Here is a 19,513-nt window from a genome sequence, read left to right as displayed (position 1 = left end):
GAGCGCAAAAATCCTCCATTTCTAGTTTGTATAAAGGGACCCAGACCTTCAGCAAGGGGAGGAAGCTGCTGAATGTCCTGGGGAGGTATGTCAAGTAGACTGCCAAATCCCCCTGTATGACTAGGTGGAGAATGTTCAAATGCTTTCTCATTTAAGCCCCAGTCACGCATCAAAGCTTCAGTTTCCAAATCCTCTAACCTTGAGGCCCTTGTTTTAATCCTAAATACATCAGTCTCTATCTTAGGCATCTCATGGAGAACTTCACAAATAGATGGTTGATGAAAGTCATTAGAGATGGCTTCCCAGACAGAATCCATCCGCGTGTTGCTGACAAATTCTGCTGGATCATTGTCAAAACCAAAGTTGAGTAGTCCTCCATTGGCAACAACATCCCTCTCAAATTCCTTTAGTAGGCGCTCTCGTGGAGACTCAGGCTCACCTTCAAAAATCAGGCCAAATGGACTATGCTCGATACCCAGAATGTCCAAGAAATCACTAGCCACTGATTCAGTGAGATCATCCAGGCCAAGTGATATTTCCTCTCTATGATCTCTACAATGAGAATTAATATCTAAGAACTTTTCTCGGTGCAAAGCATCACTTTCATCCTCTTGAGAGTCCAGTCCTTCGTTCATCAACTCCGAGGCATAACTTAGCGCTGTCTCGAGCTCTTTAATTAGTGATTCTGAGCACATCTCCTTCTCTTTCTCTTTAGAATTACAGGTGCTTATCAATTGCTTGTCTTCTACAGTGACAATTTCTTCAGCTGAGGGATGAATAACAGCAGCCTCATTAAGGGGTACCTCTAAAGCACAATCAGTTTCAAGAACCTCTTTAGAAGCTTCAGCTGAGGAATGAATGTCAGCATCCTCATTAAGGGGTACCTTCAAAGCACAATCAGTTTCAAGAACCTCTTTAGAAGCTTCAGCTGAGGGATGAATGGCGGCATCCTCATTAAGGGGTACCTCCAAAGCACAATCAGTTTCAAGAACAGCTTTAGAATCTTCAGCTAAGGGATGAATGGCGGCATCCTCATTAACGAGTGCCTCCAATGCACAATCAGTTTCAAGACCCTCTTTAGAAGCTTGAGCTACCGTTGGAGGATCCTCTTCTGATTTCACCTTTTCTTTAGGAAACACTTCTATCCCCTTCTCTAAAACAGAGAACTCACTAACTTCCCACTCAATTCCAGAAACCTCCTCACCAGCATCAGGTGGTCCATATGAATTTTGTTTATGAGAGTCAAGGTATGAAGGAAAAGGATCGGTGTCCAGTTTATTTTCAGTTGGAGCATTAGATATATCTTCATCCAGTTTCTGATAAAGTATATTCACTGATTCACCCAGTTCTGGACTTGACATCGGAAAAACCTCATGTAGATCCTTCATATCTTCTCCAGATTGGTAAATAGACAGCCTGTCAGGAAGACTTCCTACTCGACGGATGCTTAGTTCGTCCATTTGATCAAATTGAGAGAGGACTGTTCCAGTCGTTGCACTATGTCGCAAGCTTGGGATCTCACGAAGATCATTGTTGCTGGATGACTCCATGATATTGCTTCCGATTACAACATATCCAAAACTGACATTCATTATTGCACCTCTAGCTCTACCTGATAACCGGAAACTAGTAGTCCACTTTCCTGAGCTCTTCTCCTCTTGCAACTCCTCCAGTGATAGAGGAAGCAACCTAGTCAAATCTACACGATGCTTCCCCAAATCAATCTCAGGGAGATTACAAACAGAAGCATACAACAACAAATGCTTTGCCTCGTACTTTACCGAGTGTTGGCCTCTGCTCTTGCTTCCATATATGGAGCACGAATGTTCCAACTGTTCCTCAAACTCAGCTACTCCTTTATAAACCTTAGCCGGGCATGTTGTCAGCTCACCATCCCGCCTCTTCCAATGTACAAGCAGACAAACATCATCAAAGAAAGGTGGCAAACCCTCAATTGAATGGACTAGGAGTGAGAAACGACAATTGAACCTGCGACTTCGGCCGGTGGTCAAGGCCTTTAGTCCCTTCCAACTCCAAAATGGTGGCTTCTTTTCCTTGTAACATGAATCTTTCTTAGTGTCCGTAGCATCCTTCTGCTTTGACTTGGAACGGCTGCTACCCGAAAAGCTAGCAAGCCTCTGTGGTGTTTTATCCACATGCAAGGCTTTACTTATGGTTTCAAGATCACTTACAAACTTCCGAGGTTCTAAATTCTCACCAGATTTCTTCCTTCCAGCTTTTGACAACATTGTCTCCTCACAAGCTACAAAACTGAAAGCATAATTTTCCCGAAGGTTACAAATCCATCAACAAAATCGAAATCATCCAGAATTGCAGCTACGATCACAACCTACAAACAAAAGAAGCATAAAACAACCAAAAAATTCAATAACCCCCATTCCTCTCGGAAACGTAAGATATCTTAAATTCGTCTAAATAAAATTAAGCAACAGCTACAAATTAATAATCAATGCATAGGTTTTATCCTCCCTCAATCAAAAAACCACAAAATCAACCAGAACCACATTCTTCAACGTCTTCCTCATTTATCTACATTGATGAAAACATTGAATTAAACAACAACGCAAACGAAATGCGGAGGTATGAAGATGAAGAATCTTACAACTAAGAGCGTATGAAATTTGAGGGCAAGGCAAGCCTTTCGCTCTTAGATTGTCTGGAGACTCTCTCTCTCTCTCTCTCTCTCTTTCTCTCTCTCTCTGCGTCAGCTTTTCAATTCAAAACTTCATGCTGAACGAAACTTATAGCAATTTCAACTGTTGCCCCTCCACTTTCCAATACTCCACTTTTGCCCCTATTGGAATTTTGACCACGTTAATTCCGTACAACTATTGACTCCAACTTACCATTTTCATTTTATTTAATTATTATTTATGGAAATTATAATAAATCCACCAAACCATTATATAATTACTAATAATGGGCTTCAACTAAACCCACCCTTAGTTAGAAATTAGGAAAATTTTAAATTCAAATTAAATCTGATCGAATCCAAATGAATTATATAAAAAATAAACAAGTACGATGACAATTGCAATACGATCAATCTAATGTGGCCAAAAATGATAAACGGACAAGTACAACAATAGCTGCTATATGATTAATATAAAATCGCAGAACTCGTCGGAACTTAATTTGTGTAAATATTTCATTATTAGTCATTGTAAAAAGAAATATATTATTTCTTACATTACAAATGATTACTGTTTAAAAGTTATAGTAAATCAATACTATCGACCACGGTCAAATAAATTGAAGTAAAAATTTAAAATTTTAAATTATGATTAATTAATATTCGTCGTGATTTTAATTATTGTCAAAGTATTGACATAGTTTTTTTAGCTATATATGGCAAAGAAATAGCGATGGTTTTTAGGTATAGCAAATGTTTTGCTCCTGTTTATTATATATGATTTGTGTGGCCAAATTATTAGGGTTAATTACAGGTATTTCTTTTAAAATATGCAATAATATTTTCTCCCAGAAAAATTTAAAATTACTTTTATATTTTATTTGAAAATTCTCTATTTACAATTGACTCCCCTCCGTAAGAGTTTGAATGGATTTATTAATGTCAACAAAACAATTACATAAAGTTCTAATTTTACCCCTCGACTTAAATATATTTTTTAGTTCTGGAATTTTAGCACTTTGGTATTTTTATTTTTTATCTTTCTGTGATTGCAAAAGAGTTTTGTAACTTTTTAACATTTTGTAATTTAGTCCTTTCAGTGCCGGACTTTACAAAAGTCGTTGGAATAAATAAAATGCACATCACGTGGTTCATTTAAAATGGAAATTTTGTTCTAATTGGTTTACTTTTTCTAACATTGATGAAAAGTTTTAAAAAAATTAACGTGGGGCATAATTTATATGGTAACTTTTATAAAATTCGGCACGGAAATGATCATAATTGAAAATGTCAAAAAATTACATGACTTTTTTATAATTCCTAGAAAGATAGAAAATAAAAATATCAAAATCGAATACGGCACATGATTTATTCGAACAATTTTGGCAAAATTCAGCACCGGAATGACGAAAATCATGAAATGTCAAAAAGTTGTGAACGGAACTATTTTGCAATCGTATAAAGATAAGGATAAAAATACCATAGTGTCAAAATTACAAGATAAAAAAAATATATTTAAGTCTTTACCCATCATTCAACATTCTCTAGTAATATTTTTATACTTATAAGAGGACAAATATGATGTATATAAAGTTAAAAGGGTGTATCTGAAATAAAATATTATTCCCGATTATAGTTGTTAGAAAAAGTAGCAATTTATGAACAAAAAACCTAGTAATTCTTTTATTTCTTTTACTTCCGATATATGAAGAGGTAAACACCATTATTGCATCTATTTTTTAAAACATTAGATAAGGTACTTGAACAAAATATTTTTAATAAATAGATAAAACAATGATATTAACTTCACCACATATACTCGAAGCAAAAATAGCACCAAAAGAAGACTATTTTTTTCATTTACGAATTGCTACTTTACATCCAATGACAGTAATTCAGAAAAAATACTTTATTATAATCACACGCTTTTTACTTTATAATATTACATTTCCTCCCATACATGTACATAAAAATATCACTAGGAGAATATTAGATGTGGGATAAAATTTAAAATTTATATTATTGACGTCAATATTTTCTATCCAAATCTTAATACATGGGGGTCAGTTGTAAACAAAAAACTCTTTAAAAAGGAGTAAGTGTAATTTTATTTGTAAGTGGTTTCAGTATTTGAAAGGGGTGTAAGTGTCGAGGGGGAAGTACATGACACATTTTTAAAGGGGTTGTGGATGTAATTAATCCTAATTATTCACTAGGATTTTTTATTTTTGATTATTATGATTAGTTATAATAAAAAAAGTCCGATTCGATAATCTATTTTCACTTTTCTATCTTAGTTACTTCAACGAGCGTGCAGAAATTTTTTTTTTTAAAACAATGATTACATAATTATATTAATTCGATCAATAAACTCAAATTACAATAAACTTGTATTAAATGAGATAAATATCCATGCATCTGAAGAACTCGAACACATGATTTTAAACTTGTTGATGAGACCTCAACCGTCGCTGCTATGCTAATGTATCATTGGTAGCATGCAAACATTATTGGGTGAGATATTGAATATTTTATAAGTTGGTGATTAAATAATAGGCATTAATTAATTATATGTATGAATCATACATCTTTACACGTTAAAATTATTTGACCCACAGTGAATCTATAAGTCAATTATGGGTAAATATGAATTTTCATTCAATTTATTTGTTGATGTCGACAAATTTTGTGAATTTTACCAACATACAAATCTATTTACAAGACATAAACAAACGTCAGGGCATTAGATGTAACTTCTCAAATTGCAGGAGATTTATGTGTAGTTACACCAAATTTCATGAGAGGATGGTATAATTATTTTTATTTTTTATTCCTAACGTCTCTATGTTATTACTCCAAACATAGAGTATGTATGATATTTGAGATATGATGTAATTAGAATTTTGGATAGAAGTTTCTGGATCGGGTAATAATGAATTCGGGTGTGATGGGTTGAAAATGGGTCACCATCCCAAATCCAAATTCAAATTCAACCGCCAATTTGATGGGTTAATGAGACAATACCCGGCCCCGCACAAATTGGTATTTGGTGTATCAATTTTTTTCAATAATATTTATTATTATGATTATTAATTTTTGAATAAAAGAGATCAAAGCTCGTTCCCCAACCTCTCGATGGACTCGATATTCATATTTATTCATTCTTAATTTTGAGGGTAAGTTATCACTAGTTCTTCTGAAATTTAATATAATTATAAATATATTATTATTATTTGAAATATTATAGATAATTCACTGATTTTACTGTCTGTAAAATAATTTATCTGTAAGGATTTGAAATCCATAATTTTGATTCCATTGATACAAAATATAGCTTATGTAAACTCATTCATTCATTTCATATTTTAAATAAATTTATGAAAAAAAAAAGAGGTAATTCTTTGTATAGTAGATAAATAATAATGATAAATTATATTTATATCTCCTGATATTATATCAAAAAATATATATTATAAAAATCTATCTTTTATAAAATTACAAATATGCCTCTTGAGATTTTAGTCGTAATTATAACTATACTTTTTTTTCAGAGGTGAAACTTATACAAACATACCCTGAAAAAAATTGCAACAACACCCCTTAAAAATCTAACTATAATTTACAAAAGACAATAGTCTAACCTCATCGAGTAATTTATCATAATGATAATAATTTTTGTCTGTGGTGCTAAAGAATTCTGAGTAATCAATCAAATTAAATTTTCTATTTTCTTTTTTTTACTTTTTCATATAAAGTATTAAATAATTATGACGAGGGTATTGTTTCATCCTTCAAGAAAAGGATAAAAAATCCCTTTTATTTGGAGTAAAAATACCTAAATACTGAATCAACTCGCACGGGTCATGCTCGCCTCAAAACCCTACCCGCTCCCGTACCCGAAATCCGCACCCATATGAGCAATTTGATTCCCCACCGCACGATCATGGGGCAAAGGACATTAAGATGACGTCACGTGTCCCAGTCCATTCCATACATATGGGCACTATAATAACTCAAACCTGAAGCATTTAAGGTAAGATATATTCATGCTTTCTACCTCTTTCATATCTCTAGATTGCATATGTCGATTTCGAACCTAACTAATTTGAGTATCAAAAGATTTTAGTTAAGAACGAACTCGACAAAACTAACGTTCATGTTTCTTTATAAGAACCCATCTTCAATATTTAAAAAGAAAATATAGCAAACTCAAATCGTTGAGTGGAGGTTGCATATTTTGCCCCGGATCAAATTAATTTATTTTTGGGATTAGCATGATGGGGCATTAAATGAGGATGATGTGAAGAGGGGTATTGTCAACAATGTCATGGGAAAATGTGGTGATAGAAATATATATATATATATATATATATATATAAAGAGTATGACGTATAAATGCAAAGTCATACACTCCTTGAAAGGTGGGAACAAAATCTAGAACCAACCATATCTTCTTTCTTTTTATTATTATTCAACCAACCTAAAATTTATTATTTTATTTTTCCTTTCGTAGAAAAATAAAAAAGAACATATCTTATGATAAAGAAAAAGAAAAGTATTAGGGGAAATGATGATTTTCCATGTCCTAAATGTTGATTTCAATTTCTTTGGATTAATTATGGCCAGGAATATGAAAATTTTCAATATATATGTATAATTATTATTCTTATTTTGAAATAACTTATCACGAAATACAATTTCTGTACTGATAATTTCAGTACAAATTTACACATAAAAAATATTGCAACGTGCGATATTGTCATATTGCAATGGGTACTAAGCCACATCAACACAATAAAATCTATTATCGAGACAATTTAATTTTTATTATTTAATATATTTTATTCTCGATATAATTTTTTTTCTAAATTACGAAGAGAACGAACAAGTAAGTTTTTTTGTTCTCATGCATGTAAGCCATCAAATTCAATAACATCATAGGTTGGGGTATTATCTGATTTAATTGACGAAATTGAGGTTTCATGAACATGAAGTATAGTTTCAAATTACTAATATGTATGTATTGATCTACTTTAATAATGATTAATGATCTACTGTAATAGCAGTTGTTGGTTTGTCCTAAACTCATAAACATCTGAGATTGATAAACAGTATATTGGTTATTGAAGATTGAAATATATAATATAATTATAAGTGATTTATCAAAAAAAAAAAAAGTAAAACAAAACAGAACATTATTTGCTTACAAAGAAAAATAGAAGGGTCTAATCTTAACAAACATTAAAATAGAGGGGCCAAAACGCAAAAATGGGGACCCAAAACCAACTGCCTTTTCTTTTATTTTCAGAAAAAAAATTACAATTTATGTCCCAAAAGTAGGTAGTTTGCAATATTAGTTTTATATTTTTTGAAATAAAAAATATTAACGCCACACTTGAGAAAAATATTGAGAAGTTAGTTCCACCATTGCAATATCGGTCACATACTTTGAAAAAAACATGGAAATTTTCCGATGTGGGATTAATTTTGTAATATTTTTTTGAAATATGAGACTAATATTTACTATTTCAGAAATTATGGGACTAATATTGCAAATTAGCCTATATTTTGGGATTAAAATTGCAATTTTCTCATTTCCGCTAAAAAAGATTGAAAACTGAAATGGTAAGGAGAAGAAGAAGTTGGTCGGAGATGACAGTTACTTTGGTCCTTTAGGAATATTGGAATATAAAAAGATGAATATTCCAATCAGAATTCAAAGGTAAAAATCGAAATGAGAAGCAGCCCACAAAAGTTTGGGATTAATTAGCAACAATTAGCAGCTTAATTATGAAGATTAATCATCTGGGACGCAACCCATCAGAGGGAGATTAAGCAATTTTATAACTATTTTCTGGGCAGCAGATAGGGACGGATTCGTTCATATATAAATTCACACGCGCACAAGACAATCTATTCAAGCAAAACCCACATCACAATCACCACCTTTAAATCCCGTCCCCCTGAGGAGAAAGCAAGAAGGTTCGTGAAGCAGAGAATGGCAAGCAATGAAGAAACCATGGAGATGGAAGATTCAAACGGGGAGTCATATGGGAATAAGGTTAAACTAAGGCTCAAAGATCCATCCAAGGTATGAGTTTCTCGTATTGAAAACACGCACACGGACACGCACGCATATGTGTCTGTATGAGATGTGTATATGTTCATATAATATACGTTGTTTTGTTTTTGTTTTGAGGATTTCTTGAGTTGGGTTGGGTTCGGATGTCGTCGCGATTTGGGTTCTTGGGGAAAATGGTTTTGATTGCGTGTTTGATGGGTTTTTCGATGTGGGGTGGATTTGATTATATGTAGAAAGTGGCGCAGACGAAGGAGATGCTGTCGAAACAAGCAGTTCAGACCAAAGAGATGCTGTCCAAACAAGCCATTAAGATCGCTAAACAGGCTGAGGAGCATGAGAGATTCATCAACAAGGTATGGGAGATGAATACATATGTATATACATTCAAGAATCTTTAGTTTTCTTCAATTTTGTGAGTACGGGGTTACATGGAGTTGGTAATATCATGTATATTGGCACTGACCTGCTGCATAGTTATTTGAATAGGAAAAAGTATAGTTTTCCACTTGTCAACTTTACTGTTAGTATTGTCTGATGTTTGGTCTGCGATTTTACTGATTTGAGTTGTTGGTGGAATGCAGGTGACTCATTTGTTGGGTGTTCTTGGATTTGGAGGCTTCTGCTTTATCTTGGGTGCAAGTGAGTATAATGGCTCAATCTTCGGAATGTTCTATTGTTGCTAAGAATTGATCTTGTCTTTTACAATTGTTTCATAACTTGGTCCGTATCGGTTTAATTGATTAGGGCCACAAGATGTTCGGTATCTCTATTGTTTGTTCTATGTGATTTTCGTTCCACTTCGGTGGATTTATTACCGATACAAGAAATGGCACTATTATCTTCTGGTAAGTTCCAGCTCCATCTTTACAATTTATTAGTCTTGGCAGAGTATAAATGCTATGTTTTTGAATTCGTATCTCCAGGGTTGGTATGTGCTACTTATTTCTTGCTGTAATTGTAGCTTCAATTCAAAGTCTAGTTTGTTGCTTAGAAGGTGGAAGGTCCAAAATGTTGGCTATATGGAGTTAGTTTGGCAACTAAGTAGGAATCGCATGCCAAATATGAAGATGTGCTTATTCAGTTGCATATTCTGCTTTAAACATAACCTGGACTTGCATATTCAGTCATCCCCTTATAAACTTGAGTGTCGTTGAGTTTAAATTTCTAATGTCATGCTTGGCTCTCTTTCAAGTCTAGTTCAGTCTTTATTCATAGGTTCAGTTTTTGGTTCATAGAGAAGAAATTGTTTGCTCACCTAAATTCTTTCATGCAGGATTTTTGCTATTATGCTAATACAATCTTCTTGATCATGCTTCTATGTTTTCCTAAAAATGAAAAACTTTTCATGGTTTGCTTCTCATTTGCAGAGGTAAGCAATCAGACTCATGTCACTTTTATTCCATTTTGATGGCATTGTTTCACAACCTTCTTAATTTTCTTTTTGTACAAATGAGTGCAGGGGCCATTGGCATGGGCGCTAATTGTTTGGCGATGTAGCTTAGTTTTTAATTCAATGGACAAAATTGTAAGCGTCTTCATCCATCTCTTGCCTGGTAAGACATCTCTTCTTCTATTGAATCTACGTCTCTGTTGTATATGTACAATAATGATTAGGATTTTCTTAGTAACATTTTTTTGGGAATGAGGTTTCGAAACTGAATCGTTGGGCTTGTCTTTAAGACTGAACGAAACCTTGCAGAAACATGTGACCAAACAAAACCATGGAATTTCAGTTTCTTCAAATAAACAATGTTGTTCTGGGGAATACCCAGGAAGATAGTTGTAGTCTGATTCTATTATTCTAAAGACTGGGGAGACAAGTTTCTGAAAAAGGATGAGTTAAATAATAAACTCATGAGACAAGTATAGAAGCACATTCGGTCACTCTTCCACAGCGAAACAAACATTAGTCCTGACACCCTCCTGGGAGAAGGGACAGTCCTTTCTATGATGCCCTTTCCCTCTTGTCCACACTTGTTTCTGCCTCCTTGCAAGTTAAAATAGGTGATGGTTGGATGAATGCCTTGCACTCTGTGACTTTTAATATTTATCGTGGGAGTGTCTGCCTAAGAACTTTCCACTACTTTCAAAAGATTTGAGTGACAGACATTGTTTTTTGCGGGTGGGCGTTTTTCACTGCCACACTATCATGTTATCATGAGTCCTGCGGTACCTTGGGAACTTAGTGGATGTACTTTGATTTTCCTGAAAATTTGTCAAACATGCAGCAACTACATTAACTTGGTAGCCAGTTTTCCACTGACCATTTTTAGCTGATGTAAATGTGGTTTCCAGGATTGGTTTTCTTCACAATTCGATGGTGGGACCCAGTGTTCTTCGAAGCCATGCATCCTGAGGGGACAGCTCGTAGAGCATCATGGCCCTATATAGAAAACAAATCATACCTCTGGACATGGCTTTTCTTTGTACCTTTAGCTGCTTATTGTGTTTGGCAGCTTCTTTATTTTCTCATTGTAGATGTACTGCGTCGCCAACGACTACTCCGAGATCCAGAAGTTATGACTTCCTACAGGTTTCAGTCTTTCTTATTCTCATTCTTCTGTGTGTGTTTTGGAAGTTACTGAAATGATATGGCTCTTAGGCTCTGGAGCTTTCTTACTTCATTCTTTCGATTTATTTACACTCACATGTTGCTCATACTTCCAACTTACTGTCCGACAGGGAACTTTCAAAAAAAGCACAGAAAGCTAACAACATATGGTGGCGCCTGAGTGGATTGCTTGGGGATCAGAACCGCCTGTTTATGTATATTCTGCTTCAGGCTATGTTCACAGTGGCAACTACAGCACTTACCGTCCCAATATTCTTGTCGTATGAATTACACGTCACATTCCAAGTACTCAAGGTCTCTGCAAGTGTATGGAATGGAGGTAACTTTTTGCTGGAAGTGATGCCAAGGCAGGTCATTCTGAAAGAGAAAAAGAAAACTGAAATGCAGCCTATTGAGCCTCAGCTGGACCAATTACCGCAGGAGAACTCAATGGAGATGTGTCACTCTTCTGAGGTCATAGAATCCCAGTAGCAGTGTTGAATAAAGACTTGTAAAAACTGGTCTTTGATGTGCTATGTGGTGACAACTTGTTAGCTGGTTTGCTTCATTTCAATGTAAGTTTCCTTGTTCACTTTGTTACATTTGATGTGATTTTCAGATGACACCAGTCTCTAAAATTGGGTTCAATCTGTAGATTAGGTGAAAGGATACGTGCAAATACATTTTTACTTTTCTGATATGTTCTGGAATTCTAATCAAGAATAGACTGCCCACCGAGAACTTAGTGCCAGAAGGAAGTTCTTTGTACAAAAACTGTGGTGCATAGTGTTTCCCAAACTCTGTCGACTAACATTTAGTTACCATGTCATGTTTGCTCTTTCTATCTTGTATCCTACCTTGTTCTTCACTTTCCTCTTTGAATTTGCTGCCGATGGTTTTGAGAGAAGTGTGAGTAAAAAGAGTTGTTGAGGCAAGGGGATATTTCATCGTGCTTAGACTAGTTGTGCTAAGTGGTCTTACATTCGAGTCCTATAAAAGATTTGGCTACTTTCGCATTTGATGATATGTTGAGAGTTGGTGGACTGAAAAAGGCGTCCCTGTTGGAGGATTAAAAAAGGCGTCCCTATTGAGGGGTGTTGAAATGAGAAATTGAAATAAAAATAAGAATTTCGTGAGTATAATATGGTAAGAGCAGGAGGTGAGAGTTGCAGCGAAATAGCAAGACAATTTTCAACTTCTTGAAAAAGTCTGTCTGTTGATGGGCTGCCTCCTATATCATAGAGGAGGAGTCCCTCTTCGAAGAAACTTTTGTGAGCCAAATTTTTGAAAAAGAAGGCAAAAATCTAGGGATAAGGCACGATCTTATCTCTTCCTTAACTTGAGCAACACGTCTTTAATTGGAGGAGGACTCCTTTTACATAAGAACTCCTATTTTTGTAAGAATTCCTTTTAGGTAAAGAGTCCAGCTTCTTGGAAGCGTTTCCTTTTTTCTGGACTGGGCTTGAAATGTGGGTTCAAGGTTTGGTAGACCTTGTACCAAGCCTTCTTCTTGGACTGAGCCTGGTAATTTTTTAGCAGACCGTACTTATGATGTGGGCCTCCTATAATGTTACGGGCCTGGTAATTTTTTTGGATCGTTTGAGCTTTTACCAACCTATTTTTATACATATTAATTATAAAATTCAAGAAACATTAAATTTGATACGAGAAATATGATATTGAAAGTATATGAGAAAAATTGACTTGATACGGAAGAAAATGAATCAAAATTTGGCACTAATGCAAATTGATTTAGGACAACTATGCTAAATGCGATAGTGGAAAACAAAAATGTGTTTTAAGTTATATCACATAAGATGATGTGATGCCACTGTAGAGGTATATAGAAAACTACTAGACAAGAACAAAATATAAGAACAAATTGACAACCAAAACATTCTCAGAGAAACAAATCTTTCAAGAACAAATCACATATAAAATCTTAACGAAAATCAATTTTGACGGAAAAAGTTAAAAAGTGGTGATTTACGAAATGTGAATATGAGATAAATTAATACGATGTATAATATTAGTTGCTAACATTCATTGTATCGACCATAAAGCAAAAATATCTCAAAAGAGTAAGCTGAACTATGAACTTGTGATGAACATATGCACTCAATTCAATAATCAGAAGTGTCTAATAATGAGTTTGCACTCAATCATGAACCCCAACCACAGTGGAAACTTGGTAATTAACAGAGACACATGACATAAAAACCAGAAGAGTAAAGAGTTGGTCAGGATATTACACTAAACAACTTCAAGCCCACAAGAGTTTCAAAGGTGAATATGTAAAATGAAAGACAAGGTCTGTAAATGAAGAGCAGAACCATCCATGATTAAAAACAACCAGACCATTCCATCTTCAAGAAAAAACAAATAAAAGAAAACCCATGTTTGGGATCTTGAAGAAAATTACAACCCCAAAAGATCCTAATACTGCCAAAATCATTCATCACACAGCGACACTAAATAAACAAGAAATAATCGGAGAAAACAAAGCCTTGATGAAAACCAACACATTCCCATTATTAGAACATTCGACAAGTATTCCATTGTGAAGAATAGATTCAAGAAAGAAACTGTTGAAGAACAAACCAAATTGGAAATCTTGAAGAAAATCACAACACAAAATGACGCCAAATATGAAAAAGAAAAACGTTCAAGAACTGATCACACTAAATAAACAAGAAAACAAAGAAGTAGAAAAGCAACCTCCAAAATGCAGAAAACAACCCAACTCATATAGATTCTTTAACACTTGATCGGATTATCTGGCTCTGGTAATGGACAAGACTCATTGTAGCGCATCATCTCCTCGGAGCCTTTCTAATGGTTTCTCATTTCTTGTTCTTGACAAGAAAGCTCTCCGTGTGTGTGTGTGTGTGTGTGTGTGTGTGTGACAGTGAGAGAGAGAAATGGAATTACAGAAGTGGAAGTGAGGAGAAATGGTCATATATATAGAGGTGAGCGGGAGAGAAGTGATGGTAAAAGACACAAGTACCCCCTTCTATGTTGTAACCGCATCTTTGTTAGTTAAAACTTGAAAATGCAATTTAAATCCGTATGATATTGGAAATGAGTAAATTAACCCCTATGAAAAAAATTAACAATCTATCCTTTTTTATTTTTTAATGATTTATAGTACATTTTAATTATATTTTAAATATTGCACCTTCATTACAATAATTTTAGCTCAAAATTACTATTTCTCATTCGATATTGGGTTGTTTAGATAGTTTGAATGATTTAACACTATCACAATATTATATACTTGAATTTTTATATTTTTTATCAAAAATAATGAAGCTGTTTTCAAAAAATGGTTCCCTTTAGATTTTATTTCCATGATCAAAACAATTTGCAACTTTTCTAATAATACAACACTTCGCTAAATAAGAAATTTTTGCAAACACTCTAAATGTTCAGAAAGGGAAATTCTTGTCGAACCTAACCCGACTAAACATAAATCCATCACATGACAAGTGAATTAAAAAAAAATGACCATAACAAATGGTTCAGCCCAACCAAATTCAGACTTGAAGGGGAGCTTTTTGCCCCCACAAACACTGAGATATAGCTCCAATGTGATAAAAGTAAGGCTGAAATCCCAATTCGCCAATAATTGCAAGGTAATTAAAATTGAAAAAATATTCTCAGACAGAAGGTTAAAGAAAGAATTAATAATAATCTTGCTTTTGATAGGACAAGTGGACAACAGAATAAATTGAATAAATCATCTTTGTACAAGCACAGTGTCTCCCTTGACACTCACAAATATGCATCAAAACAAATACAGCACCCTTACAACCACTCTTCACACTATAGAAAATAAAAAAGCCTAATGTCTGCAGCTTCTATCTTTACACCCAAAAATAACATGGCAAACAACCATTCAAAAACCAATGGATATGCCAGTGACTCTGCATATCATCACGGCCTAGTACCGCTACCGTCTGCTAAAAATGCATCTCGTGTCAATGAGGCACGAGGGTGGAAAATTGGAACTAACCCGGACAACAATTAATTACCGTTGTCCAAGTGTATGGCGACGAGAAATATACAACGGGAGTGGCCACAATAACAACAGAATGTGTATGCACAAATACTTGCATGCCTCTTTACACTTGGATTCAACTATAATGGCGTAAGGGCAGGATTATAACTCCGCAACTTGGATCACTCTGCACGTTGATGTAGAAATACAAACCCTGAATTTTCACGGATTAAAGGGGGAGGCTCGACGTCAGCTACCTCTATTTGTTGCATGGATTTGGAGAGGTCGTCCACGGAGAACGGTATGCTGCAAAAAAAGGAATATTGATGGTTATCATGCTCATTGTATAATGCAGAACTGAACTGGAGATCAAAGTACTTTTTGGTGTTATCTCTTAGGTACAGCCCTAATGTCAGAGAGTCTGATCCCGATCGGGTGACCATCGAATGAAGAGGGAGATATATTTATGACCAGAAACAGAGAGGTTTTCATTTTTGTAAAGAATGTGCGAACACCAGCAAATATTACTTGATAGCAGAGTTTCTCATGAAAAGAATATATACTTGAACTTTTCGCAAATGCTCACTGAAAGCAACTGAAACATAAAACACATGAACTGAACTGTTTCAGGAAACCACAGGTACCTACAATTGGTATGTTTGTGATTAAATTACCTTGAATCATCATCTAACAGAAAGGAGCTGCTCACTGAATTGTTCGAGTCCTCTGTCATCATAACCCTCATACTTGAAATGACCTACGTAGTTGGAGAAAAAGATAAGAATATTATAAAGCAAACAGAGAAACCAAAGACATAAGGAGACATGCAACAAGACGAGCAAATGTGTGAGGACAAAGCAAGCTAATACAGAGAACACAAGTGAAAGAACTAACTCACATCTGAAGAAACACTGTGGGTGCCGTATTTGTCATCCCAGTACATGGTGCTAATCCTGTATAATTGTTGAATGCTTAACACCTGTAAAAAATAAGAGAAATTTTAAAAAATGAAATGAATGACATAGGAAAATCTGATACAGAAGTGCACTGAAGAGACAGATTGCGGGAGGAGAAAGTTTCACTCACAGGACAAAGTTCATTGGTGATTTCATTCAAAGTCTTCTTGGGCTTTTGATGTATGACCTAAAATACAAATCAAACAGGATAAATTTAGGTCAGAAATCCATCTAACCAAGAAACTGAGGTCAGAAATCCATGTGACCATGGAAAACAAAGTGAACATATTATTCTCACCAAAAATCCAACTGCCTGTCTGATATGCTTAAGTTCATCCCAAGCTGAGCCTACATACTGTATACCAGAATATGTTGATGAGGCACTGAATTGGGGTAGCTAGAAACAGGAAATTATCAAATGAAGGCTTACTTCCTCAGTTGCATAACAACACCATTGCTCTAATTCAGCCAACCCAGCTTTCACATACTCCCCATTGCTAAATGAGCAGCACTCACGTCGTAAAAGAAGGCTGAAAAGTTTTGAAAAGAAAGTTTTTAAAATGCAATGTCAGAAACAATTGCCATGATGCATAATTTGATAGTACAAAAGACACTACGATAGAGACAAGCAACAAACTTCCCTAAAAGATGAACTTGCCTGTTGAATAATTGAACATTGATAAACGAGAATATTTGGGTGAAAACTTTCCGGACTAGGAAAGGAGGAACCTGTAATAACATCACAACAAGAGGAAAAAGTATATTTTTATTAGGGGAAAAGAAAAGGAAAGAAAGCTAAGCTAACTTCTAATTTAAGAAAATTTTTGCCCTTACGTAATTTGCTTTCATCATCTTCAAGTAATTGTTTAGGCTTTTGACAATGCTCTGCCAATGAGCAATTAGTGCTTGTTGAGCAACAGCATTAGCTTGGGAACGTCCTTTTACTAAACTTGTACGAGATGTTCTGGGAGCCTGCAAACAAATAGGTTTTGCAGCCAAACGTAGGATTAGTGTTTGCTCAATAGTTGGTAAATAAATTCACGAGTTTCTCAAACCTCTTCCTTCACCACCCAAGGAAATACAGAAACGGGAGAAAAGGAGGAAAAAAGAAAAGAAAAAAGAAGAATAAAGCAGTTTAACTGAATGTCATATACAGACTAGGGTAAACAATTACTGTCAACATTCAGACATTCTTTCATCGTAGATCAAACTCCTTTAAAATCTGGGGACACCGACCCATTCACAATCACAAGGTATAGCGAAGTTTAAGAGAGGAAATCTAACACTTAGAACCCAAGAACAGAGACAATGATAGCAATCTGATGCTCTACTTACCTGGATACATAAACCAAGCAAAGGGGAAATCTCTTTCTTTAGATTGTCCCTGATCATCCCATATATCTTCTCCAGGAAAGCAGTAAGCTGCTGCTTGAACAGTAAAGCAGGATATTTTGCTTCTACTTGCCGCAAGTCATCAAGTCTACCAAGCATCCGACCATTGATAAAGGACAGTCCAGCACTCTGTGGCGATGCCCTCAATCCCTTCAAAAAGTAAAGTCAAGAAGAAGAGCAGAAGGGTTTAAATATGTTGGTAACAGATCATATTGAGACGGCAGGAAAAAGAAAAGACTAGGACATACTTGTGACATCCTCCCAAAAAGAGAAGCTGATGATGACCGACGCCGTTGGGGGGTTAAACTAGCAGCCCCACTTGCTTTGAGTGTGTGTTGAAGCAGCATCAGCAATGTGGATGTGTTGCATAACCAGTAAGCTAATACATCATTATTGTCAGGGGCCTTCAATAGAATTTCCTTAAAATTAGTGTTTCGATGGTTGCACATATATTTGAAAAATAACCCATCAAGCACAGTGGCTAACTTGCAAAAAGTGATCAAAAGTCACGGCAATCAGAGAAGATATACGCAATTCCTACAATAATCTATTACCTCTATGGCCGAGGCAACAGTTTGGATTATGCGATCAAACACACTAGTCCTCTCAACCTCAAATGACCTCCAGTGAAGAAGGCTTTTGTAAATAATACAAGCTGCGACAGGTTTGCCACCAGAAAATCCCAGATCTTGTGAAATACACTTTATCAGCAGGTCCTGGTTTTCCTGTGGAAAGCCAGCAGATTAGAAAGGAAACATGATTCGCATTTTGGGAATAAGGGAGATGGTAAAATAATAGAAACTACTACAAGGCATCCATCATAATATTTAAAATTTTGATACACACGTCCAACAGCTACTTACTTGCTGCTTCTCATTAAGAGATTTCTGGGGTTTTTCCTCAGATTCAGGCTCCTTTGGATTTGCCACAAGAGCCGTAGCCTATGACAAGCAACAGGCAGTAAGCATTAAAGATAACAAAACATAACAAAGGGTCAATTACATTGACACTCCTTGAGGTCAAGCCTAATTACAGAAATGTTCCCCGCCCTTCATAATAAAATTACTGGTATACCCCTTTGGGGGGTGTTAGTGTTTATGTAAACTTTGTGCATTGAATAGGGGATGTACTTGTAGTTTTGCAATCGCAGAGGGCATTTGCGTAATTAGACACAACCTTAGGGGCTGCCAATGTAATTTACCCCCAACAAATTCACAAAAAATTCCACCAGTACCGAACAGATATACTCTTACATGTGCAGACTTCGTTTCTCCATTGAGAATATTTCCATTCTCCGGAGTTCTCTGTAATTTGGTTACAAGGATAAGAATATCTGAACCAACAAAGAGTATGATAAAAGATCAAATAAGCCAAACTTACCGAAATAATAGTCGTCCTGGGTCGGGCAGATATAGCTTTCCCTGTAGGTGACATAGTCAGAGCTTGTTGACGAAGTACTTGATTCTCCGACTCAAGGTTCGACAGCTTCTCTTCAAGCCTGAAATGCGAGAAGAAACCATCAAACACATAACACATATCGAATATGTAAATATATTTTTGAGGCAGTTATTTGCTTTTATTTATGGAGCCAACTGGTTTTCCTGTATCCTTTATTTCCATTGAGTTTCAGTGGAGGAGGGGATTGCTGATACCTTCAAACATGCCACTTACATGTTACATGAGCATAACAGAAACCTCATAGAAATTTTGGTCATTTAACATTCTAAGAAGCTGTACCTCCATTAAAGGATTTCATAAAGACAGAGAACGGAGTGGTAACTCTTACAACCATTAAATATTAGCAAGCCAAATTCAACAATCACCAAAGAAGTTGCATGAAACATAAGCCCCCCCCCCCCCAGGAAAAAAGGGAAACAAG

General features: G+C 35.3%; 3 protein-coding genes across 4 annotated transcripts in view; 1 reads left to right on the top strand and 2 right to left on the bottom strand.

Moving 5' to 3' along the window:
- The window catches only part of LOC105161899 (protein PLASTID MOVEMENT IMPAIRED 1-RELATED 1), a gene marked incomplete in the record, with an annotated part of 4,878 nt that extends 2,169 nt beyond the window's left edge, over positions 1-2,709 (bottom strand). The window contains 2 exon segments of the mRNA XM_011079753.2: positions 1-2,350; positions 2,624-2,709. Of these exon segments, the coding sequence (XP_011078055.1) occupies positions 1-2,249 (2,249 nt within the window).
- LOC105161898 (uncharacterized membrane protein C776.05) lies at positions 8,298-12,128 on the top strand. 2 transcript variants are annotated; one of them, XM_011079751.2, is made up of 8 exons: positions 8,298-8,744; positions 8,981-9,088; positions 9,317-9,374; positions 9,480-9,580; positions 10,009-10,104; positions 10,195-10,288; positions 11,031-11,268; positions 11,418-12,128. In XM_011079751.2, exons 1-8 carry the CDS (start codon positions 8,652-8,654, stop codon positions 11,776-11,778), a joined length of 1,149 nt encoding a protein of 382 aa, XP_011078053.1. In that variant the 5' UTR covers positions 8,298-8,651; the 3' UTR covers positions 11,779-12,128. The 2 variants fall into 2 exon arrangements, with proteins under 2 accessions (XP_011078053.1, XP_011078052.1); XM_011079750.2 differs by having other exon boundaries at positions 8,299-8,744; positions 8,969-9,088.
- The window catches only part of LOC105161897 (myosin-17-like), a 15,696-nt gene continuing 11,149 nt past the window's right edge, over positions 14,967-19,513 (bottom strand). The window contains 14 exon segments of the mRNA XM_011079749.2: positions 14,967-15,592; positions 15,961-16,043; positions 16,185-16,265; positions 16,373-16,429; positions 16,541-16,597; positions 16,673-16,772; positions 16,901-16,971; positions 17,077-17,214; positions 17,578-17,784; positions 17,883-18,038; positions 18,189-18,359; positions 18,498-18,575; positions 18,888-18,938; positions 19,015-19,132. Of these exon segments, the coding sequence (XP_011078051.1) occupies positions 15,469-15,592; positions 15,961-16,043; positions 16,185-16,265; positions 16,373-16,429; positions 16,541-16,597; positions 16,673-16,772; positions 16,901-16,971; positions 17,077-17,214; positions 17,578-17,784; positions 17,883-18,038; positions 18,189-18,359; positions 18,498-18,575; positions 18,888-18,938; positions 19,015-19,132 (1,492 nt within the window). The 3' untranslated portion in view covers positions 14,967-15,468.

The sequence above is a fragment of the Sesamum indicum genome, linkage group LG5, assembly GCF_000512975.1.
Source record: "Sesamum indicum cultivar Zhongzhi No. 13 linkage group LG5, S_indicum_v1.0, whole genome shotgun sequence".
Classification (NCBI taxonomy): Eukaryota; Viridiplantae; Streptophyta; class Magnoliopsida; order Lamiales; family Pedaliaceae; genus Sesamum; species Sesamum indicum.
The sequence above is the reverse complement of the archived record's forward strand: the minus strand, read 5'-3'. Positions and strand labels throughout refer to the sequence as shown.

Bases quoted from the DNA above. Each gene is read 5' to 3' on its own strand.
- LOC105161898 (XM_011079750.2), top strand. From the start codon at position 8,652: ATGGCAAGCAATGAAGAAACCATGGAGATGGAAGATTCAAACGGGGAG. The intron at 8,745-8,968 runs GTATGAGTTTCT...GATTATATGTAG, and splicing joins GGCTCAAAGATCCATCCAAG to AAAGTGGCGCAGACGAAGGA. The intron at 11,269-11,417 runs GTTTCAGTCTTT...ACTGTCCGACAG, and splicing joins GAAGTTATGACTTCCTACAG to GGAACTTTCAAAAAAAGCAC.